This window comes from Electrona antarctica, assembly GCF_951216825.1.
Source record: "Electrona antarctica genome assembly, chromosome: 17".
NCBI lineage: Eukaryota > Metazoa > Chordata > Actinopteri > Myctophiformes > Myctophidae > Electrona > Electrona antarctica.
Window position 1 is genome coordinate 10,005,313 of NC_136798.1, and position 24,435 is coordinate 10,029,747.

A 24,435-nucleotide genomic window follows, 5' to 3' on the forward strand; every position below is an offset into this window, starting at 1 on the left:
TGCTCAGCATGAGCTCCGTTTCATAATACCTGGCTCCCTGCCCATGTGATGATGTAATCTCACAAAGATATTGTTAAAACAATCACTGGTAGTCAAAATACAAGACAAGATAACTTTGAAATCTTATCATTCGCTTGTCATAGTGTGTTAATTGCAAGGTTGTCTACAAAAACACTGTACTTTCACTGTGGTTCTAAGCGGCTTGAAGATATGAGTGGAAGAGAAGTTGTAATAAAAGGAAGATGTGTCGCACTGTGCTTGTTTAACATCTCCCTCCAAGACGCAAAGCTTTGTGATTTACATCCAGAAGGTACCGTATGATGGGCGTTTCCTGTCATTGTGGGGACTGACCTACAGTATCAAAGCCCCCCCCCCCCCCCCCCCCCCCCCCCGCACATGCGCAAGCACACACGCACGCACGCACGCACGCACGCACACACACACGCACACACGCAGAGAATATTTATTAGTGTGTCTCAGATGGTGAAACACAATACCCTCCCCTGCGAGTTCCTCTTAAGGTCATTTGGAGTCAAAAAAAGAAAGCAAGGCTCATTCAAATCCAAATCATGACTGGCCGATGTGTGGTGCTGTGGGTCAGGCGGTGCGTGTCCGGAGGTGAAGGATGGACGTGTGTGTTGGGAGGTGTAGGTTAAGACGTGGGGGTAGGGAGAGTTGGGAGGTGTAGGTTAGACGTGTTGTCGGGTTTGTGTGCTTCCAATTACAAGGGATGGATGGATGCCAGACTATAAGGGCTTCGAAAATATTAGGCTGACATCACGTTTTTGACTGCTGTGAGCGTTACATCAGGTATTAAGTAAATACAGAGAAGAGGTTCAGTATCCTGTGGTCACTTGAACAGCCTACTATGACATCTAAAAATAATGTTTTTTATCCTCAAATTCCCCTTTGCAGAGATTAAAATAGCGTGCATTTTGCATCCCAAAACGCAGTTTATAGTTAAGGGACGCAATAAAACAACGACCTCTGCATCCACGGGATGCACTACTGTACTACTGTACTGTTTTTTATTCTAGTTTATTTTGCTAGCTTTAGTTATAATAATCATTTCTTCTTCTGTTTTCTACATGAATATAACCACATTATAACAGTATAAAATTAAATGGGAGTTAAATGCTTCAATTTGTCGTTGAAGTGGAAGTCATAAAATGTCCCTGGGACACATCTAAAAGACCATCCCTGCATCCCGGGACTCATTACATCACTGCCTTTGCGGATAAAGTTTTATATGACAATGAAATTGTGATGACAAAATAAATTGCGCCACCATGTGTCACATTGTGAAGCTATTTGAGTGGGTCACCATTGAACTCACTGTGCGGTGCTACTGTAGGAGCTGCCACAGAGGCCAGAACAGAACCGGAAAGGTCATCTTTGTGTGTGTGTCTGTGCCTACTACAGGATGCACCACCCTTGATATATCCTTCTTTCCAATAGACATTAGTCACAGCAGTGTGTGTGTGTGTGTGTGTGTGTGTGTGTGTGTGCGCACGCGCGCATGCATGTGTGTATACGTGTGTAATGTGTGCATTACATACAGTAATTTCTACATAATTATTTGTGTGTCAATACCCACATGTGTGTGTGTGTGTGTGTGTGTGTGTGTGTGTGTGTGTGTGTGTGTGTGTGACGTGTGTGTGTGTGTGTGTGTGTGTGTGTGTGTGTGTGTGTGTGTGTGTGTGTGTGTGTGTGTGTGTGTGTGTGTGTGTGTGTGTGTGTGTGTGTGTGTGTGTGTGTGTGTGTGTGTGTGTGCGCGAGGTCAACGGTAAATCAACCTCACCACTCCTTCCCTTCATCCTGGTGGAAACACCTCCCTTTTCCTCTCTGGACCTACTGCAAAGTCTTTGAATGCGATTTAACTACTGCTACCAAAGAGCCTTGCTGGGGATAGCAAAACAATCACTTTCTCTTAACCATGCAAACAACAATATAAATGCCTGCTAACTTGCAAAGTTTCTTCTCGTACACTTATGGCTCTATTTTCGGCTAGTTGAACCATTCAAAAATGTTTTTTTTAAATAGTAAAAAGGCAAAGAAGTTTAGGAATAAGAGGTTTAGCATGGACGAAAATAGTTATATATGCGTAAAATAGTTTTTGTAAAAGCTTCCACAAATTTCAGTTACAAAATAGGTAATCACAAGAAATAATATGTAGGCTATCATCTCCGTCACGCTAGAATGGCAGGGGGGAATTATGATTTCGCCTCTGACCGTCTATGTGTGGGTGTGCCTTTGCACAGATGCTCCCAATAGGCCAAGGAAGAACCTCCAACTCACATTTTTTTTAATCGGCCTCATAGTGGTGCTATAACAGGCCACTTCACATTTTAGGGGGACTAATTTCTTACAAAACAACATACATCATGAACGTCTAATATCCCCAAATTAGGGGAGGTCAAATGAGCCAGACAAGTGTGATTCCGCGCGATCTGATTCTCAGGCGGCCTCGCTTTCGTTTTGGCGCAAGCATTGCTGATCATTGTCACTCTAAACTAGATCATTAATAACATTTTTCTAGTAGGCTACTTCCATCTCCGTAATTCAAAGTGAATGTTTATGGCCTGGGCCGGCCAAGCGGTCCAGGCACCTAGGCTGACAGCGTGTCACGGGTTCGAGTCCCGAGACCGATGACCTTTGCTGTGTGTCTTCCCCCCATCTCTCTCCCCCTCTCCTGTCAAAACTGTTCAATCTATCAATAAAGGCAAAAAAACCCAAAAAATATCTTTAAAAAAAAGGGGAAAAAAGTGTATGAGAAGCAACATACATAATAGTGGTGCCTGCCGAGTGGTGCCGATTTGCTCAGACACATATGACGTAAATTCTCCATTCACTGTCAATGGGAATTTATTGTGTAAGACGAAAATCTACACAAATAGCTGAATATAGGAGGGGCTGGCGCGACAAGCGTCCCTCAAAAAAAGAATATAATAGATGGGATAATCAAGTCCAGGTAAACATTTTTACCAACCATTTAACAGTAAATACATTTTTCCTCACTGTCACTAGTCCTCACTGTCACAAGTTGTGCATAATGTTATAAATGATAACACGCACAACATGGGGTTTGGGGTAACACATAAAATCACGATTTGGGATTACTTTCAATTACTTGAGAAACCCTATTATAAATGCGCAAACTCACACTGGTTACTCCTATTAACTAGTAGGCCTATTCTATGCAGCAGGTAGGTCTTCAAGTATATTTCAAGGACTACTAATAACCCACAATACCTCTCATGTTATAAGTCAAGTCAAAACATAGTCTGTACTGCCAGCGGTGTGCAAAAAAGCCCATGACATTCACATGGGCCTGTCAGTATTGGCAGTTTATCCCCAATTCAGAAATGGTGAAATGGGTATAAATTAATCAACCAACTGAAAAGCATGTGCAATTTTAGCCACTAATTAAAGCCTGTATACTTAATCGAATAACAAATAGTGAAAATAGTTGGTTTAAAAGCAATGTAGCACATTTCAACGCGAAGTGTTGCGAGCTTGTAGATGTGCTTTTGCAATAAAATGACATGTCAAAACAGCGATGCCAGGATTAAAGTGGTTAAATAGTGTAAATAATAAATGCATAATAATAATAAATATATTTATTTTGCACACTGACACAAGTGATGCATCACTTTTTAAGCTACAGTGAAAAATGAAGCCATTTTAGGCATCTTTAATATCTGCTGTTAGTTTTATCTCACCTACACAAGAGACTATGAATCTATTCTGCTGCTATTTTACCTGCTGCAACGTTTTTTCCACTTGAACAAGAAGCATTTCCTCCTCATTTTATAGCTATTCTATATAATTTTATAGCTACATATGACCATAACTGATCTTGTTTTTCTGTAACCCGTTCTTGCTTGTAAAACAAAGAATTCCATCCACTCTTTTGCGCTTGTAAATCTGCAATGTGACTAAGTTGAATCTGAATGTTGTTGGTGGCACCGCAACATCAAGCTTGTCAAACTGATTAAGCCCTTTTCTGGACATGTCAACTTTGAGAGGAAGTAACATTCCTCTGCTGCTTTTAGTAGATTAGTGAGATCGTGCTTAAATTGGACAAGATGGAAATATTTATCCGAGATAAGGTTTAGTGTTTATCAGGCTCAAGTGTTTGTCTGGCCAAAGTGACCTCTCGTCACAGACAGGGCCGCTCTCTCACATCGTCCTTTTCATTTGAGACTATAGGATGCCCGCTGCCCAGAAACATAGCGAACATAATTATTTTGATCACTCACTGATTAAAACACTGAAACAAAAGATTACTTTTCCACCCTACTTTCCCGCCTTCGCAACATCCCGTCCACCCCGTTCTGTCAATTCACCCCACCCATTTTCATGGATGGATAAATGTAGGCACAGAAATATTATTATAGCCCTTCATCCTCATTGTCGTGCATGAACGGAGACTATTTTCTTTTCTTTTCTTTTTTGGAAGGGAGCCCACTGCATGTGACAGCCTTCCTACGTTACGTTACTACTAAACTGCTACAACTAAACCACGTGGAATGTTGTGAATAACGATTTGCGTAGTTCAAAGCTTGTAATGTTTTCATACTATGCCCCCTACACCCACATGCCTGCTGCTACTACTACAGGAAATGTCCACCCCACTTGTTCCTATACTTCCTTGCAATCCAGTCACTTTCTCCCCGGAATAGATGCTCTCAACTCTTTCCTGCTTCTCCCACCCCGATTGAATGGAAGAAACTGGTCAATGACTGGATAAGATGCAATGCCATGCTTGGACAATTGTGTCTCTGTCCCCATGGTAGTTGAGGAATCCAAAGGGCTTTGCCCTGACTCCTTCTCGTCTACATCCTTTGTGAGGAACTCCTGAGTCAGCGTCACTCCTGGAAGCAATCCCCCTGGGCCCACCCTGAAAACAATGGGATACCTACAGCAGGTATCATATACCGGTACTCTGGTACCTCCCTGGTTAAAAATAGTGAACTTCAAGGAAAGGCAGACTGAGGCAATGTATATGTTTAAATGTGGGAAGATGCTATTATTTCATAAGGACAATAATACAATAAAAAAGTATGTATTTTTAAATTTACCAACATCATAATACTATGCTGACATACAAGAAATAATCATTGGCCCCAAAATGTTTAGTGTGGTGGTGGTGCCAATGCAGAAACTCACAGCAACTATTAGCAAAATAGTATTTGGTTGGTATTTACACCAATCAAATTGTTACTATATTTTGTGTGATACATGATGGCAGTATTCTACAAGCGTTTTTTAAAGCAGAGGTGGAAACAAGTTCTCTTATTGCTTTTTTTTATTAAATTCTAAAATCAGTCATTCTATTTTATCTTAAGAAGACGTTTGATGAAGTGTTGTACTCAACTACATTTAAGTTTGCAATGAATCTCCTTTGTAAGGCCATCCTTGAGAATATGTTTTCTCATATAAAGGAAAAGATTTTCACCACTTTGGAGAGCATCACTGAGATCAAGATCAAGAGATCAAGGGTGGTTTATTTATGGCTAACTCATACAGATACAAGCAGCGAAATGTTGGTGTGACATGATCCACAACTAAGACTGCGCAACATCAAAACACTTGTTAATAATATGAATATTACAGTAATGTATGAAATTAAATAATAAAACAAGAGAGCAGCAACAGGGAATGTACAAAGGGTAAAGAATTAAGGGAAGTGGGCAGTATAATAGAGTAAACTTCCTATTGTACATCTGTGCAGTTAAGACCAAACTGGTATACAATCAAAATTATCCCTATATATTTGCGCTAAATAAGTATGACGTAAAAACATGCAGTTATTTACAGATTTACTGTTATTTCTATATTGACAGGTGCTTCCAAAGGAAAAAAAGCTTTGAATGATTAAGCCATTTTCTGGACATGTCAACTTTGAGAGGAAGTAACATTCCTCTGCTGCTTTTAGTAAATTAGTGAGATCGTGCTTAAATTGGACAAGATGGAAATATTTATCCGAGATAAGGTTTAGTGTTTATCAGGCTCAAGTGTTTGTCTGGCCAAAGTGACCTCTCGTCACAGGTATTTCCAAATCTGTGTGGTCTCTGATATCCACAAGGAAAAAAGCTTTGAATGATTAAGCCATTTTCTGGACATTTCTGGACATTCAAAAAGCTTTGAATGTGAGGGGGACTGATTGATGGGGCATATTTATATTGAAATTGTTAGTCAGGAGGATGCCACATTAGCCCTTTCATGGGGACTGTATGTAACGTAATCAAAGTAGTCTTTAAAATACATACTTTTGTACTTTGACTTGAGTAGGCTATAGTTTCCCATAAAAAGTAATCTTACTTGAAAAAAAATGCAATGTTCCAACAGTACTTCTACTTGAGTAATTCAAAGTGCATGTTTATGGCCTGGGCCGGCCGAGTGGTCCAGGCACCTAGGCTGGGAATCCAGCCTGACAGCAACCGATGACCTTTGCTGCGTGTCTTCCCTCCCATCCCTCTCTTCTTTTCCTTTTTTTTTTTTTTAAAAGGAAAATAAATGTGCATGTTTATGAGAAGCAAGCAACATACATAAAAGTGGTGCCGATTTGCTCAGACACATATGATGTAAATTCTCCATTCATTGTCAATGGGAATTTATTGTGTAAGACGAAGATCTACACAAATAGCTGAATATAGGAGGGGCTAGCGTGGCAAGCGCCCCTCAAAAATATAAATATAATATTGTGATTTATAGAGTGGGGAAATGTGAAGCTGTCTCTAAGCCTCAAATGTTATGGCTATGTTCTGACTATAAAAGCCTTACATTGATACCACATTTTCGAAAATGCACTGTTTAGACACAGAAGAGTATATTTAAATGACATAACCAGTATACACACTATAATGAGACTAATGGCCGAGCCCAAAATGTTATCAAAGCATGAGGATCAATGTCAAAATAATGGGATTTAATAATGGATTGTATTTATAATGCACTTAAAATTTGTGTAAAATATCAGCAGGTGATATTTGATCGTTTAATGTTGTAATTAAGGGAAAAAGTAATAGTTACAAGTCTACAAAGGCGACTTGTAGACAGTACTAAAAATGTCAAAATAGGCTTAAGTGTGTGTGTGTGTGTGTGTGTGGGGGGGGGGGGGGGGGGGGCATGGAGGGGGGCTCGTGCGTAGATTTGGGTGGGGGAGCTTTATGCGTTTTGAAAGGGGCAGCGTCTCCTTTAGATAAGATTTTTTTTTTGGGCTGCGTGCTTGAGGGTTGAGCAATCACGGCAGGCAGTCCCAATCCTGGCTGTGAGAACTTCCTTCCTCTCCTTGTACAACTAACGACGTTGGAGGCGAGGGTTTTTTTTTTTATAAATGGGGACTATGTTGGGGTTATGCTCAGTCTATGAACCTCAGATCGTCGGACTGAGCAATTTATATTGGTCTGGGTTATTCAAAGTGTGTCTTTCGGCTCAAAGATGAGGCACGCGGAGTTTCTCGTGTTTCTCATTTCCCTTTGGCAGGCGGAGAGAGGGGTCTGTGATCGCGACCACTGCACCAGGAACGGATGTTTCTCCGTTGTCCAGGACACCGTTGACTTTAAGAGCGCCGAAAAGTATTGCATTGACAACCTTTTTGGACATTTAATTACGCTTAAATCGCCGAAAGAGCACAACATAATATTAGATCTCCTGAACGGTTTCTCTGGCGACTATTGGATCGGATTGAAGTTACCGGGTGGCAAGTGTCCCGACAGAGCGACCCAGTTGCTTGGATACGAATGGGCCACGGGGGGAAATGACACGGAGTTTGACAACTGGGACGAGACTGCAGGCCACAGCTGCTCGGAAAAGTGCGTCTCCGTGTCGGCGGGGCACAACTCCACATGGCGACAACGGCCGTGTGACAGCAAACTGCAAGGTGCCCTGTGCATGTATTCGTACGACAACAACGCTTGCAACACGCTGCCCGAAAACGCGGACCACCACGTCCAATACATCACGCCCAGGGGGTCCGCGGCGGTGGGTTTGGAGAGGTTTCCCCCGGGGGGCACCGCCATCCAGAAACCTCTGGACGTAAAGCACATCTGCTTCGCGGGAGAGTGGATAAAAGCTCCGTGGTTTTGCGAGGTGCTGAAAGGGGGCTGTGAGCACGGGTGCGTGTCTCAAAACCGCGTCCACTCGTGCACCTGTCCGCCGGGGCAAAGCCTCCGCGCCAACAACGTGACGTGCGGCTGCAGCCCGGGCCACGTCCTGGCGAGGGACGGGAGGAGCTGCGTGGTCGTTGATGATGCGTGCGACCGCTGCACGGGCGAAAACCTGGAGTGTGTGAACAACGTGTGCATGTGCAAAGACGGCTTTGACCTGGGAGACGACGGGGTGTGCGTCAACAACGAAATCTGCTTCCAGTGCGAGCACGAATGCGTGTACGAGAACGGTGCGTTCGTGTGTGCGTGTCGCAGTAGGTACAAGGTGTCGGACAAGGACAACACCACATGTCAGCCACACTGCACAGAACAGACGTGCGAGGCGTTCAACTGCATCTCGATCCCGGAAAAACCAGGAAAATACACGTGCGTGTGCCCCGATGGTTACATAAAGGACGAAAGCAATGAGACGAGGATTGTTTGCGAAGACATAGATGAGTGTTTTATGGATGCCACATGCAACGAAGACCGCATGTGTCACAACACATTCGGGAGTTATGCGTGTTCGTGTTGGGAGGGTTATGAGTTGCAGGGCGACAAATGCGTGTCCACTGATGATGATGAGGGTTCAAGTTCGATTGGACCCCATGATGATGTGCATCATCAGCCCAGTATTAAACCTACTCCCAGTCCCACCGGTTTGATTACACCTGCTGTGCTGCCCCAATATGTGAAGGCTGGCAGCATTCTCGGGATATTGTTGTTCGTTGCGTTGCTCATGATCTTACTGTATTGTCTGGTGCACAATGCACTCAAACGGTGCGGCAAGTTCGAACTCGAATCGCTCAGAGGAACCGACGTCGATATATTTCATTTGCAACAAGTGACAACGGAAAAGTATCAAAAATTCTCTTTTGACAAGCAGTGGAGAAACGACTGTCAGAGACTATGATCCAAACAATGACAATGTCCTTTTTTAATTGGTTTCTTTCCTACAGTGCACATACTGTTTTGCTCATTTTGTTCTCATTGTAAACACTAATGTCACATTTAGTGAACATTTCAGCATTATATGCTCAACAGTATAGTTTTGTTTCCATGTTTCATATACTGCAAATGTTGAGGTTGCACTTTGAACTGCTAGCCAGTTGGACAATCCTGGTAAGATTTAAAACAAACTGCACCCCTTAATATGCCTCAGTCACAGTCAGTGATGAAATGTAAAGTAGGCCTATAGTAATTAGCTGCGGTGGTTACACAGGCAGAAACAGAAGCAATTATTTATCAATCATTTTCTAATGATGACATTTTTACAGTTTTTAAATAGGCTGGTCTAAATAGCCTTATACAATACAATAGGCTACTAGGAACAGCAACACCATGCATGTTGTTGTATATTTTGTTACTGTGTAATTATACTGCTGTTATTAAAAAAAACATGGGCATGAATTCAATCCTATGATGTGTATACAAGCAGGGGGATTTGGCAAGCTTTTTATGAGAATTCTCCTGCACAGTAATATCTGGAGTGTTCATTGAACTACATTTTTACAGTTTGATTAACATTGGATTTTTATGTGTACATATTTTTCCACAACATATAGTGAGCCACTTGTAAAGCCTGCACAGTGCAATTCTCACTCAGTGTTGATTTGTAGCCTCAGAGTTAAATAGCATATACAGTATGTACACGTACATTGTTTGTTAAACAAACAAAAAGGTGTGAAAATATAATGTTTTTTATTTACTTAGGGAGTTTTAGGGTTCAATACTAATGATTGTATGCCTGACTTTATATCTGTACTTTAATGGTGGTGGGATGGTGCGTAGTGCGTAACTTTAGCAGAAAGACAGTATAGTATATGAGCTTAGATTTGCCATCTGTTCTGGTGGCGGACCATTCTGGGTTTGTGTCCTTTTGAGTCATGGATCATCCTTCCTTTTTTGCCTGTTCTGTCTCTCTCCATTGTAGGCTACAATCAAGTTATAAAGCCTGAAAGTAGTGTCAAAACAATGCCTTGTGACCGAAATGAAATGTATAGCCTATTCTTGCATACACTGAATAGTACAGGGGTTTGTCCAGGATAATATATAAATGATAGTAGAATCCTCAGTGGTTATAAATTAACTATGAAAATGGGTCCATTTTACACTGAAATGTAACACTGAGAATTTTACTGTGAAGGTTTATAAAGCTAAACAATTATATTCACTGGCGACACCGTGAGGCTACATTGTAGCTTGCTTCCTGTGAAGTTGACTGTATTGCTTAATTAATGCTCCATTGTACTACAGTGTTGCGCACCAAAGACGCTAAACACTGTGAGCTCGTCTGCTATTTTTGTTGTGCGACACTGTCATATGCTGAAGTATAAAACAGGTTTAACTCTGAATGTTGCTGCTGAACACATTGTATAAGTATAACAGTTTATTCTTAGAGCCATGGATCACGATGCAATGATTTATAGGCTTTGAGATATCCACACCAGCGCGTGAATGTAAAACTGTGCTGCTATAACAGACATACACTACGAAAAACACTTTTGCACCTTATTCAGATTTGCCTGGTTATTGCCACACCTGTTTGACAGAATATGGCATGCAGGCCTTCACTTGCTGCACTGGTTGTCTTTTCTTCATGGAAAGCAAATGTGTTACTTTTGTATAATAAATAAAATGAGAGAAAAGTTACAGAGAATTGTACATGTTATTTGATATGGGATTTCACTAAATTAGCCTTGCATGGTCTATTTGTTTACAAGGCAAATGCATCCATCCTTCATGGGCTCATTATCAGCTCCATCCTTATGTCTGTGTTCCAGTCTAGGGACAATAGACAAAGTGTAACTTTAATAGAGATATTATTATTTGTATATATTGTTATTTTTTATACATTCAGAATCAGTCAAAGTAAAAGTGTTAATCTAACTGTAAAAGCTTACAAATGGGTCTGTTATGCAGGGAACCATTAACAGAGACCTTTACAAATATGGGATAGGGGTCTATAGGATTTATTTAGTATAGTTTACAAACATGCAACTTAGTTCTGTCACAGACATAATGACCATTATTTTACAATCTGCCATTTTTAAGTCAAATAAGGTTTAGTCTGCTTATACTGCCTATACCTTTCATCATAACACATATTTCATATTCTCTGGCATCCTTCCCATGCCCTATTGTCCCATATTTATTCTTTCTCCATGTCCAACACACACACACACACACACACACACACACACACACACACACACACACACACACACACACACACACACACGGACCTTGTCAAGGACCTATGACAGATATGGGAAGAGGTTGGGGTGGGGTGGATGGTCCTGTGCATGCGTGCAAGCGTGCGTAATGACAGTGCGTAATTGGAGAATGCAATGCTCCGCTCCGCAGTGTGCAGTCAGTGGGAAGAAAAAGTTTCAGCTTTTCTTTTTTTAAGTGGGGAGAGAGCTGAGCGGCGACTCGCCAGGGTGATAAAAAAGAAACTTCCTTCCTCGCCCACACAACACTGACATGGAGTCGGGGGTTATATAAATGTGAGCTGTCGCGGGGTAAACACTTTCTCTATAGTCCATAAGCTGCAAATTTCCACGGACGCATAATTAACAATCGATCTCGAAAATGAAGAGCATTACAGGACCGTTTGCATTGGTGGGGTTGCTGCTGCTAGCGGTGAGTAACGGGCTCTCCCAGAATAACGGATACTGCATTGGGAACCAGTGTTTTGTGGCGTTCCAAGATCCCACCGATTTCGCGAACGCCCAAAATAACTGTGCCGAAAATGGTGGACATTTAATGACAGTTCGATCGTCTGTGTCTCATGACACCCTTTTCATTATTTTAGGGGGCCGTTCGGGGGAATACTGGATCGGTTTGCATTTATCTAGCGGATGTCCCGACGCTTCGACAGAACTACGAGGGTTCCAGTGGGTGACGAAAGACGGCGAGTCCGACTTCTACAACTGGGGTGCTTTTGACGGCACGTGTTCCCCGCGGTGCGTGTCGGTGTCCAAAGAAGGGGATTTCAAATGGAACCAGGAGTCGTGCAGCATGCGCGCGGCCGGTTATCTGTGCGAGTACAACTTCCAGAATCCCTGCAAACGTTTAGCCGTTAGAGGGGACGAGTCGGTCGCCTACAAGACCCCGTACGGATTCGAGGGCGAGGATGTGCTGTCTCTGCCCCCGGGGAGCACAGCTGTGCGACGGCCTGCGGAGACCAAGGCCATCTGCTTCGGCGAGCGGTGGCTGGAGGCCCCCTGGAGCTGCGAGATATTAAAGGGCGGCTGTGAGCATGAGTGTGCAGACGGCGACCAACACGCGCCCGTGTGCTTCTGTCCGCCCGGGCAGGTCGTGAACCCCAAAAACAATGTCACGTGCGAAGTGTTCAAAGATGACCCGTGTCTGTCCCTGCGCTGCGAGCAGGCCTGCTTCCAGACCAACGACACGTACGCGTGCATGTGCGACCACGGCTTCGAACTGGCGCCGGACGGCAGGACCTGCGAGGACATCAACGACTGCGCCGACGAGCGACAGTGTCCGGGGGATCACTTCGCGTGCGTCAACACGGTCGGCGCGTTCGACTGCGTCTGCGAGGGTGGCTACCGGCTGATGGGAGACGGCCGCTGCGTGGATGTGGACGAGTGCATGTCGGCTCCCTGCGAGCACATGTGCAGCAACACGGGCGGCGGCTACGAGTGCTCGTGTTTCGACGGCTACGCGGTGATGCCAGAGGCACCGTACAAGTGCAAGCTGTACTGCGGCCGGGTGGAGTGTCCCGCGGAATGCGACCCAAACGACCACCTGCAGTGCTACTGTCCCCAGGGGTACATCTCAGACGAGAGGGCGAGCGGAGTGTTCTGCATCGACATCAACGAGTGTGACATGGGCTACTGTACCCAGTATTGCCGAAACACACACGGGAGCTACATCTGTTCGTGCGCCGAAGGTTTCACGTTGGTCGACGTGTATAAGTGCAAAAAGGACGATGTGGACGTCGACACGGACGGGTGGGAAGGCTCCGGCGCGACGACGCCGTTCGTCTTCATCAACCCAACAACTGTGCTGTACCCCGATCCGACCGGCCGTCCGTCCGGGGTGACGGCTGGAGGGCTCCTGGGGATCATAGTGTGCATTGTGATCATTGTCATCATGTTGTTGGTTTTCCTAGCTCACCACATCCTCAAAAAACGAGGTAACGGTAAATTGGAGAGCGCCGGTGCGCTCAAAACTCAGGGGGATGAGTGCCATGACTTGGAGCAAGTAACGACAGAGAAGTGTGAAAAAACAGCGTCAGAAACAACTTTAAAACAAGACTCCTGAATGTCAGTGAATGGATGGATTGGGGGCGGGGAGGGGTTGTTACTGGACTTATGCTGTAGCTTCAACACAAGAAGTTTAACAGCAGCGTTTATAAAATGACTGTTCATAATTAGACCACAAACCGTGTAGTTGAAATGTAAATAAACAATGTCGAAGAACACACTCACACAATAATGTAATAGGCTACTATTAAATTATGAAACTGGTGGATGAAGTGTTTTACCCCCCTTCTTTGCTTTGTCTTCGATAGCCATTTTAGACAGCACAATTGTGCCACCATGTGGCCTAAAACCGGAATTGCAACCAGTCGAGTTGAGATGTTGCAATAGTCTTATCTCCTCCTCTCTCACTGTAAATCTGTAATCACTTTTTAGGAGTTAAAACGATACATGTAGCTTCTCAAGCGAAACAGACATAAAGGTTTACATTTTACGGTAGGCTTTTTTCATGTTATATATTGACACAACATAGGGCAGGCATTTTTGTTTTTGCCATTTGAGATTGTAGTGTAGCCCATGTTTTGTAATTGCATCATCATGCTATTATTATGTCCATGGATATACAGAGTGAACTCAACAATTATAAATTAATATGATAATACCTTTTATATAATCACCAACATGAATTATGTTGTGTTATTTACAGCTAGGTAGAGTAGTGGGGCGAGATGGAAAAGGGGTGACCGTACCTGTTACCGTGTCTAGTGTATATGCAATATGCCACAATGTAGATAGCCCACGGGACTTTCCCTTATATTGACTGACTCTCTATAGGAGTAGCACCCATAGCACCCCACAACACAGGAAGTTAGGAAATCACATGAGGAAAGTTGGGATTGCGAAATCAAGCCGCAGACTAAAGTAAACTGCCTTTTATTGCATCTAAAATAAAGCAACTTCATTTATGAAACCTTTTCAAAGACTACATGATTTTACATGTAGGCTATTTCCCATTGTAGGTAACAGCACATTACCTGAGCGGCAGCATTTCTAATATTGACAAGAAAAGACTGAAGGAAGGACTGTAGGCCATTTGTCATAGTATTTTAAGAAGAACGACACCCCTGGCCGGGGAGTAACAGTGGGCTGATGTGGTTCTAAAAACCTTCAACACAGGTAAGAAGACAATCATTTTTCATGGCAAAAAAAGTTCCAACAGTACGGAATATTTAAACGAATGTTTTCCTCTTCTTCTAAATACAAATACTTAATGTATGCGGTGGACCACAAACGCAGTGGCCCTCCCACAGCTAATTGCAACATTAGACAAGTAAAAATAAGCAAAATAACAACAATATATACGACTACTATATTAATAATAATAATAATAATACCATATAATACTACTACTACTACTACTAATAATAATAATAAAGACAATAGATACAAAGTATTGTCACTTGTGGCACCGGGAATCAAATCACCCAAAATCAAATTACAAAGAGGACATTTTAATGTATTGAATGAATTCATGGATGGGTGTGTGTGTGTAGCCCTACTGTGCACAACGCCATCACCATTATTAAAGTATGAACTAACACACTACGACTACACAGTAAAGACCTGTGTTAATTTAACTGATTGTGAAGATGTCAAACTTTGTACACTGGGTTTAACGAACACAGAAGATTTGACCAGTGACACCTTCTCTTGTAAATATGAATATTGCGCGTGTAGCTGAAATAGATATCCAGTGTCATATTAACACTGAAGAGTCTATATAATAGGGTAGTGTATAACTGAATTGAACATTAACATGATTGCCTTAACTAAGATGAGCCCTTCCTCCCAGGCAATGATGTGGAGGGTTGCTCTACAGATGGTTGTCATTGGTGTATGCATGCAGGTAAGTCTGGAACAGGGTATATACTATTTACTTCACAATGCTGCATTCCCATAGCATGTACTAGTAACCAGGGCTTCTCAAAGTGGGTGCTGTGGCACCCTAGGGTGCCTTGATGCAAGTCCAGGGGTGCCTTAGAATACTTCAACAATATAATGAATGGCACTTGCACTTTAGGCCTACTGTACTTGGTGCGTTCTTTTTCAGTCTACAGTATACCATGTACTGTATGTCATTTCATAACCAAATATAGCAGATCTACATCGGCTATTTTTGGAGAAGGTTCCCCCCAGAATAGGGATGCTGGGGTTTAATTGGTTAAAAGCCAAGTATAACAATTATTTTCAATCTGTCCTAACGGAAACTGATATTCTCTAACGTTTTTCTCATGACATACTGTTAGTATCTTTATATGGTGCCGTAGACGAAAAAGTTATTTATAGGGGTGACCTGAGCCAAAAATGTTTGAGAACCACTGGCATATACGACAGTATTATAAGAATTGAAGCTGAATTAATTTTAAATGCTGAAAGAAATTGGACCAGGAGTATGTTTTAAGTGGACTGGGAGTGTGTGTGTGTGTGTGTGTGTGTGTGTGTGTGTGTGTGTGTGTGTGTGTGTGTGTGTGCGCGCACGCACGTGTGCACGTATGAGCACATTTACATTTTGTGGATTTTAAATGATATATGAATAGAAAATGTGAAAAACAACGTGGTACACTGTAAACAGTAGACTGCAAAAAGGGTATGAAAACAGTTACCAGTTGCAGCCACATGAAGCTGCTATTATGCAATGTGTGAAATATCTTCAGTGCAGCTTACTACTATTCTTCTTGACATATCCTTAAGAATTCTACGTCCTGTAATTTTTTTGATTTTGTAATTACGTGCCTATTCTGCAGATGTCCAGGTGCTATTCCTCATGCCGGTACGGTGGGAACGGTGGGACGGTAGCCAATTGTGCCTCACAGAATCACCACTGGGTCCCTGCTCTGCCTCCCAACATCACCCATCTCTACCTGGAGATGAACTATATCAGTGAGATCAATGACACTGCCCTAGCTGGGTTTGAGGCGCTGTTGGAGCTGGATCTTGGAATGCAAAATGTGCGTCTCATGATCAGGAACAACGCCTTCCACAGACAAAGACACCTGGTTCGTCTGGTCCTTGGTATAAATCCTGGCCTTCAACTGGAACCCAAGGCGTTTGTGGGATTGTCCAGTTTACAGAAGCTCTACATTGATTATTCTAAGTTGAATGGCTCTATTTTGGAGGATAACTATCTGCAGCCACTGTTGTCCTTAGAGACACTTGACCTCTATTTTAATGACATTGCGAGGGTCCGCCCCGCACCATTCTTTTCAAAGCTAACAAAGCTCACAGAGTTGAGACTGGAGTTGAATCGGATTGAAATGATATGCGAGGAAGATATGATTAGTTTCCAGGGCAAACACTTTGGACTTCTGAACTTGAAGTCTATTAGGCTTACTGGCATGTTAAATGAGAGTTTTGACTGGGAAAGATGTGGGAATCCTTTCAGAAGGATGACTTTTGACATGCTTGACTTGACTGACAATGGGTTTAATTCAGACAATGCAAGACTGTTTTTCAGGGCAATTCAGGGGACTGAGATTAAACATTTAAAATTTAGGTTTGGAACAATGGGTAAAGGATTTTCCCATGACAACCTCCCAGATCCCAACAGCAGAACATTTGAGGGCCTCCAGTATAGTGCAATTACCCATTTAGACCTCTCTAAAAACTGGATATTTTCTTTGCAAAAGGATGTGTTTAGTTCACTGGATGAAGTGATAATAATTGACATATCCGAAAACAAAATTAATCAGATAAACAGAAATGCCTTTGATGGTCTTCAAGGACATCTACGGATGCTTAACATCTCACACAACATTCTAGGGGAAATCTATTCTCACACATTTACTAATCTGACAGACCTCAGAGTGTTAGATTTGTCTTACAACCACATTGGTGCATTGGGATATAGATCATTCAATGGACTTCCCAATTTAAGAATGTTAGATCTGACAGGAAACTCTCTCAGAGAACTAGGCTCACCTGCATCATTATCAAGCTTGGATTACCTCCTTTTGAGAGACAATAAATTGAATTACAGATCACTTTACGGCATTATTAATTTGGGCAATAATAGTATCCATCTGAACATTGAGGACAACAGGCTGACAAACTTGGAGGATGTTTATCAAATTTTGACTCATTTCACACGTCTGCAGAATTTCTTCTTTGGTGGCAACAACATCAAATGGTGCACCTTAAATATGGACTATTCAACAACTCATCCAAATCATTTACAAGTGCTAGATCTCCACGACAGCTCCTTGCAGGTCACTTGGGCTCAGGGGAGATGCCTTACCCTGTTTGATCATCTGGAGAATCTACTGGCGCTCTCTTTAAGCAGAAACTCCCTGCAGTCGCTCCCCAAGGGCATTTTTAGAGGTCTCACCTCGATACTCGAAATGGACCTCTCCTCCAACTCCTTGACCTATCTTGAACCAGACACCTTCCCAGAGAGCCTAAAAAGGCTCGACCTCTCCAACAACTTTCTGGCCTCACCCGACCCAGCGACCTTCCACTCTCTCACCCATCTCAGTCTTTCGTCAAATCGTTTCTATTGTGACTGTAATCTGGATGGCTTCCTAACATGGCTGAACACAACCAATGTCACTTTTTGGATCCCAGACATGAGCTCCCTCGAGCTCCGGTGTGAATTCCCCCCAGACGTCCAGAACGTCCCCCTGCTGGTTTACAGCCAGCATGTCAAGCCCTGCGAGGAGGATGACGAGAGGGCGGTTCAACAACTGAAGCTGTCCCTCTTCATAGGCTCCACCCTTTCCGTCATCCTCATCGTTGTCAACGCGATCATTTATGCTCGTCTCAGAGGGCAAATATTCATCATTTACAAAAAGGTGCTTGGCCGGGTGCTAGAGGGCCCAAAGCCCATGCCCCCTGCCGCTGCTGATGTCACGTACGATGCTTACCTTTGCTTCAGCAACAGTGACTACAAGTGGGTGGAGAAGGCCTTGCTGAAGAGGTTGGACGACCAGTTTATGGAGAAGAACCTCCTCCACTGTTGTTTTGAAGCCAGAGATTTCCTGCCAGGAGAAGATCACATTTTAAACATCAGAGATGCCATCTTCAACAGCAGGAAGACCATTTGCATTGTCTCTAAGGAGTTCCTTAACGGTACAGGTCTTAATTATTTACTTCTATAACATGGGTGGCGCAGCCAGTTATTGTAGAGGACCCACATTTCTTATCAGTCTCATGGGTCATAAATCTGCTCGGTTTCTCTGTACTATTTTTAATATCAATTAAATCATCAAATAATGGCTTATATTGAGAACATAAGCACATGGTTTTGATGGGTAAACACTACACAGAGCTGAAGGGAACAAATTGTCTACTCGGTCTGTTTATCAGAGGAGGGCTGTGCCTGTGGACAGCGCAGAAACCCGCCTAATAGTGACATCATTGATGGGGTTTCCAACTTCAGGATTTCTATTCCTGGGACGTTAGCATGCTATAATGGAAGCCATTGTTCTCAATAAAACTGAAAATAAACACATTGAAATGCTTTGGGAACAAAAACCCTGCCTAAAGATGATGTCACTGGTAGCCGGTCTTCTTAAGTGTCCACAGCCCTTCTATGAGACACAGACTGAGTAGAAGAAAATGGTACCATTTCATCATGAGCATTAGTGAGGACCACTATATGAAGATAAGTTGAAATGGGTGAAGTCGTCATTTAAGCGATGCTGTGTCAGCGTGTACAGCTCCTGTACAGTAAACTTCATGATGGCACACAGAAAAATCTAAATTAAACACAATTCATTCATTAATACCTTCAACTGGGTTTATCTGTCAAAATGGCCACTGTGTAAAGGGTCCATTCAATATACCTACTGTAGGTGCAGGTGGCTAGTGCTGGATGTAAAAATCATGTACATCAACCAGTTTGAATTCTTATAGAACTACTCTTCTATTATTTACATTCTAGTCATATACATAGCGCGCGCGCGTGTGTGCGCGCGCACACACACACACACACACACACACACACACACACACACACACACACACACACACACACACACACACACACACACACACACACACACACACACACACACAGTCACACACAGTCACACACACACACACACACACACACACAAACTGAACTAACTGTTGAGTGCCTCCTCACAGATGGCTGGTGCCTGGAGGCCTTTGCTTTGGCTCAGGGCCGGATGCTAGAGGAGCTCACAAACGTCCTGATCATGCTAGTGGTGGAGAAGGTGTGTATCATTCTGACTATTGAAACATCAACAGTGTTGCCTCTCCCTGTTTATTATCGTTGTTGTTCGTTTGTCAGGCCTATAGTCCCTTCCACTTCAGTAGAATCTGTTTTCAATTCTCAACTTACATTTCCAACTTAAAACTAGGTGCCGCACTACCAACTGATGAAGCACAAGGCAGTGAGGGCTTTTGTCCAGAAGAGAGAGTACCTTGTCTGGCCAGATGACCCACAGGACCTGGAGTGGTTTTACGACAGGCTCATCACCCAGGTCCTCAAAGACAGCAAGCTGAAGAAGGTGGATTATGACGTGGCAGAGGGTGCACAGGCTGCCATCAAACCTGATGATGACAACATTCATATTCAACGAGGAAATGAGGATAATGTTCAACTGGAAAATGAAAATGGCATCGAACTTCAAAATCTTTGAACAACCAACAGACTTTAGATTTCTTTTCATTTTTCATTTTATACTAAACCATCTCTTGGCACAAGATATGATTGAGTTTTTGTTTGCATATATATTCACAGGTTTTTAAAAACAAGGACCAATATAATGACAGCAACTCTGGACGAATATAATGACCTGCAGGAAACTTAATGAAGGACCACTGAGAAGTTCTGCTGATCTGGTGGTAGTAGTTCTTTTTTTTACCACAAGATGGAGACCTTTACATATTTACTAGCTAGTAGTTGGCCACTGTCAATGCACCTGAGTTGAGCTTTATAGTATTGGCTCTGTGATATTTATAGAATAATTCACAGGAGAATTTGCAGTTTTTATTACTCGCATGAGTACTATATATACACAAGAATGGCATTTTCATTGTTAAGTTAATTTAAACTGTTTTAATTGTTGAAATTAGAGTAAATATAGCCATACTATTTAATCGCACTCATGACTTTGTCCCTCTGTCGCTCTTCTGTCACTTACCAATGTTCTAAAAATAAAACATAAATTCCTTGACAACGAAAATACCCTAAATCTGAGCTGTGCGTTAAAACAGGAAGCCACTGCTGGGCAGAGTACAACTTCCTTCCTGTTGGGCTGACTGTATAACCCACTGCAAAGCTCTTGGTTTTTAAGAGCCAGCTATTCAGATCTCACTCCCAACAGAAAAAAACAACACTGGTCATGTCTGAATGGTCATACTGACAGAAAAGATGAGGGCAACCTCATCCATTACATCTGTTGACCTATCTTTGATACGAGTATGACTGACATAAATCAAGCCAATTATCCTGCCAGTGAGGCTGCAACTGGAGGCCAGCAAACGCTTTCTGAACATACTTTAACTTGTCTAAATCAGTAGTTCTCAGGCCCATTGCTGGGGACCCAGACTATGGATGGTTTTCATTCAAGGCATCAGGTGAACACAATTTACTACTTCATGGACCACTAGCAGTAGCATGACGAGTCCACCAGGGCTGGAACTGAGCCTAGTGATCTAAACGCCAGCACGCATTTGGAAAGCCATTCATGGATCCGGTCCGTTTTATTCATTATATATAAAAGGTATAAACATATTCAAATATAATCACACCTGTGTGAAGTGAGGGGCGCTAATATATTAAAGTCTAACTCATGTTGATTAGGTGATGTAATGGTGATATAAAACAAACAGTGCCAACACAAACATTACACGCCATTAACAATAAAGAGATAATATGACGTAATGAGGTACATTATGAAGTACATTTTCCCTTCATTGTCAAAACAAACATTGAACTAAAGACAAACATTAAACCTGTGTATAGGAGGCGGGGCTAGCGCCCCTCAAAAACAGTGACATTCCATTTTACTCTTATTCTGCATGAATTGCACACACAAAGAGCTATGATGATGTTTGCTTGAAGTTTACTATGAAAACCTGCATTTCATGTCAGTCAGTCTGTCACGCCTCGAGACACGCTCCATATATGGTTGTCTCCATATATGAAGATCACAACACTGACCTCATCAAACCCTGCATAGCCATACATGGAGAAAAACTGGATTATCACCTAGATCTGCATACGGAGCCGGCCAGCAACTCTACATCTGACCTTGCGGACACCAGATTAATAGTTGAACTCCTGCTTCTTAAGGCTCATTCATAGTCTGGATTTTCGGTGGTGAGGTGACCACCGAACTACAACATGACGTCACGAGCCGCGGTGAAGAGCAAACCACCGCCACCGCCCTTCTCTCTGTTTTTACTCACCACCGCTCAACGTTATGGTCACCTCACCACCGGATCGGTGGTCACCTCACCACCGAAAATCCAGACTATGAATGAGCCTTTAACTGTGCCGTATCAAGAAGCTTTTCGGTTTAGGGCCTCAGAGTCATCAAACCCTGGATAGCCATACATGGAGAAAACTGGATCATCACCTAGATCGGCCAGCAACTCTACATCTGACATTCTTAAATCAATCAAACTCTTATTAGAATGGCAGTAGGTTATAGACACATTGGAAATGTTGAACATTGGTTTCTTGAATTCTTCAGATGACAAAAGCCAATCTATTTCCCCAAGCAGTGATCACAGGACAATCCTGTTTCACATCCACAATCCTGCCCCAGTCCAATAGCTCTGTCAAAACCCCAATTTGAAAAAGTGTGTCAACATTTACCTTGTAAACAAACTCTCCAGGTTTCTGGCCTCTATACAGTTATTTCAAACGTGGAACGGTGGAATATTCTTAAAAGAGACACACATGCTTCTTAGATTCTCCCTCAGAGGGAAATGCAATAAACCCCTGCCCTGTGCTGTGACCATAGCTAATATTTGACCTCAGTTTAAACAAATATAATTATAGGCCGCTCACGCAGGCTGAGGAGGAATCCGTTGAGGGAAGTGGGTCCATCTTCACAACCTTGATGTAGTAGTGGAAGTGCAAGATAAAGGGAGCCATAGGGAACCCAGGGGCAAGTCCAAGGCTGATGGGAACACAAACTGTCCTGTATCATCCAAAATAAGACCTTCCCTTCCACATAGAACCATCTCTCATCGCAGTTCCCTTCAACTTAACCCTGATGTGGGTGGTTTTCTTACGTCATGTGTTTTATAGTGTTTTGTTTGTTTGGGGGACTTTTTTTCCCCCCTTCCCTTTTTGGTTTAGGAGAGGCAAATGAATGTGAGAGGAAAGAGCTACAACCACACATTAAAGCTCAGTGGTACTTTTCCTAACTACTCTCTAATTCTTCCAATGAACCTCTCATTGTGCAACAAACTACCGTGATTACACTTGGGAGCCATCACAGAAATGGCTCACATCTTTATATGCTTTTTGGATTTGTGCAACACTATTGCTGTAACAAAACAAAAAGAAAAGCAATGTCGAAAAACTTTTCCAAACAAATGCAGCATGGATACTGAAATCCTGGGTGTAAATATAACTATCTATGTGTTAGTATACTGTATAAATTGACCCATAAGGGTGCATTATCTTTTGAATAGATGCAGCATCCTTTTAAAGACCACCTTAAAAAGGAAAGAGACAGAAAGAGTGTGGGTGACACAAATCACCTATATCAAATACTGTAAGGAGGAACTAAATTACATTAAATTACATTACAAGAACGCCACTGTGGCATGCAGAGACTTGTACACTTGTGCATCATGTACTTAGACATTCTTTATAGCATAATCATTAGACAGTCAAGCATTTCTCTATTACATCGCGAAACCGGTGTAAGAGAGAGGAGGGACATGGTTCAAAGGTCATGAGCCAGATTTGAACCTGCAAGATCATATGTACAAGATAAGGAGCTCGGTCCGCTCAGCCACCTGGTAGCTCTGCTCTGCTTTTTCCATCGTTCCCCCAGGTAGACTTGTATGACGCACAGAGGAGAGTTCATAAATGTACACCCACGCCTGTCTGCAAAAACAGTTTACTGTTGTACAGCAGGAACTACTACAGAGCACCTGCAGTAGAAGTCCATCTCTAGCTCTGAGCAAGAAGAGGGAAAGAGAGAGAGAGAGAGAGAGAGAGAGGAACAGAAGGGAAGACAGAAAGAAACAGATGGAAGTAGCCCATATTTTCTACACAGGTCTGGGTTTGGGGGTTGTTTGCAGTAGTAAAACAAGATAGTTGATGTCCCTGAGTATTGCTACACAGTGACATCATGATGGGGAGACTGGGGTTTGAGAAGAGAAAAGATGACAGCGAGATGAAAGAGATACAGATCAAAGGACATGATTAAGAAAGAGGACAGCGAGAGAGGGAGAGGGAGAGAAAGGACAAGGAATGGAAAAAATAGGACAAGAGAGAGAGAATGGAGAAAGAGAGACCTAGCTGGGCAGATATCACGGCCATGAAGTTTTAATGGGAACAGGACTGCTTCTCCCATCAGCCCCTGGGCTGTAAAAAGCCAGGCCAGAAAGAGATACAGTTTGAAAGTAACATTTCACTGCATTCATATTCCAGTTGTACTTTTCAAAATCAAATAACTATTAACTAAATGTGAAAAGTTAATGTTGCAGACTGACTGCTTCAATGCATGAATCATGATGAACATATTCATATTCAAGTAAGTGAACTGCTTTAAACACGTTTATTTTCTTTTTTTCTCTTTTAGACATCTCTGCTTCAATAGTTAGAACCATGGAAGAAGAAAGAGCGTTGCCTGATCTTCAGGTACACACACTCCCTGGATGTCAACGATGAACCTCTGCCCCAAGGGCCAACCTCTGCCGCCAAAACAGCCTGTTATAGTGCCACCAGGAGGCAGACTTTTGAAAAACAAATTTTTTGATATTACTCCTCCAGATTCTGTCCAAAAATCCCGCACATCGTTACACACTATCTCTGTAGTCATGTATTCAAGACGGAT

General features: G+C 42.7%; 3 protein-coding genes across 3 annotated transcripts in view; all 3 read left to right on the plus strand.

Moving 5' to 3' along the window:
- Nucleotides 1–10,941, plus strand: part of LOC306940637 (thrombomodulin-like) — a gene marked incomplete at both ends in the record, with an annotated part of 52,127 nt that extends 41,186 nt beyond the window's left edge. Inside the window, 2 exons of the mRNA XM_079525740.1 lie at nucleotides 7,492–8,746; nucleotides 10,937–10,941. Coding sequence (XP_079381866.1) covers nucleotides 7,492–8,746; nucleotides 10,937–10,941 — 1,260 coding nt within the window. The remainder of the gene's footprint in view (nucleotides 1–7,491; nucleotides 8,747–10,936) is intronic.
- Nucleotides 10,942–11,543: 602 nt separating this feature from the next.
- Nucleotides 11,544–13,457, plus strand: LOC306940692 (thrombomodulin-like). Its single transcript, XM_079525818.1, has one exon. The coding sequence runs from the start codon at nucleotides 11,748–11,750 to the stop codon at nucleotides 13,443–13,445; it is 1,698 nt and encodes a 565-aa protein (XP_079381944.1). The 5' UTR covers nucleotides 11,544–11,747; the 3' UTR covers nucleotides 13,446–13,457.
- Nucleotides 13,458–14,497: 1,040 nt separating this feature from the next.
- LOC306941294 (toll-like receptor 5) lies at nucleotides 14,498–20,430 on the plus strand. Its single transcript, XM_079526672.1, has 5 exons — nucleotides 14,498–14,560; nucleotides 15,237–15,290; nucleotides 16,189–18,508; nucleotides 19,529–19,617; nucleotides 19,765–20,430. Exons 2-5 carry the CDS (start codon nucleotides 15,240–15,242, stop codon nucleotides 20,044–20,046), a joined length of 2,742 nt encoding a protein of 913 aa, XP_079382798.1. The 5' UTR covers nucleotides 14,498–14,560; nucleotides 15,237–15,239; the 3' UTR covers nucleotides 20,047–20,430.
- Nucleotides 20,431–24,435: the final 4,005 nt, after the last annotated feature.

Excerpts from the sequence above, each read along its gene's own strand:
- LOC306941294 (XM_079526672.1), top strand. The coding sequence starts at position 15,240 with ATGATGTGGAGGGTTGCTCTACAGATGGTTGTCATTGGTGTATGCATG. Across the intron at positions 15,291-16,188 it reads TCATTGGTGTATGCATGCAG|ATGTCCAGGTGCTATTCCTC; the intron begins GTAAGTCTGGAA and ends CCTATTCTGCAG. Across the intron at positions 19,618-19,764 it reads TCATGCTAGTGGTGGAGAAG|GTGCCGCACTACCAACTGAT; the intron begins GTGTGTATCATT and ends ACTTAAAACTAG.
- LOC306940692 (XM_079525818.1), top strand. The coding sequence starts at position 11,748 with ATGAAGAGCATTACAGGACCGTTTGCATTGGTGGGGTTGCTGCTGCTA.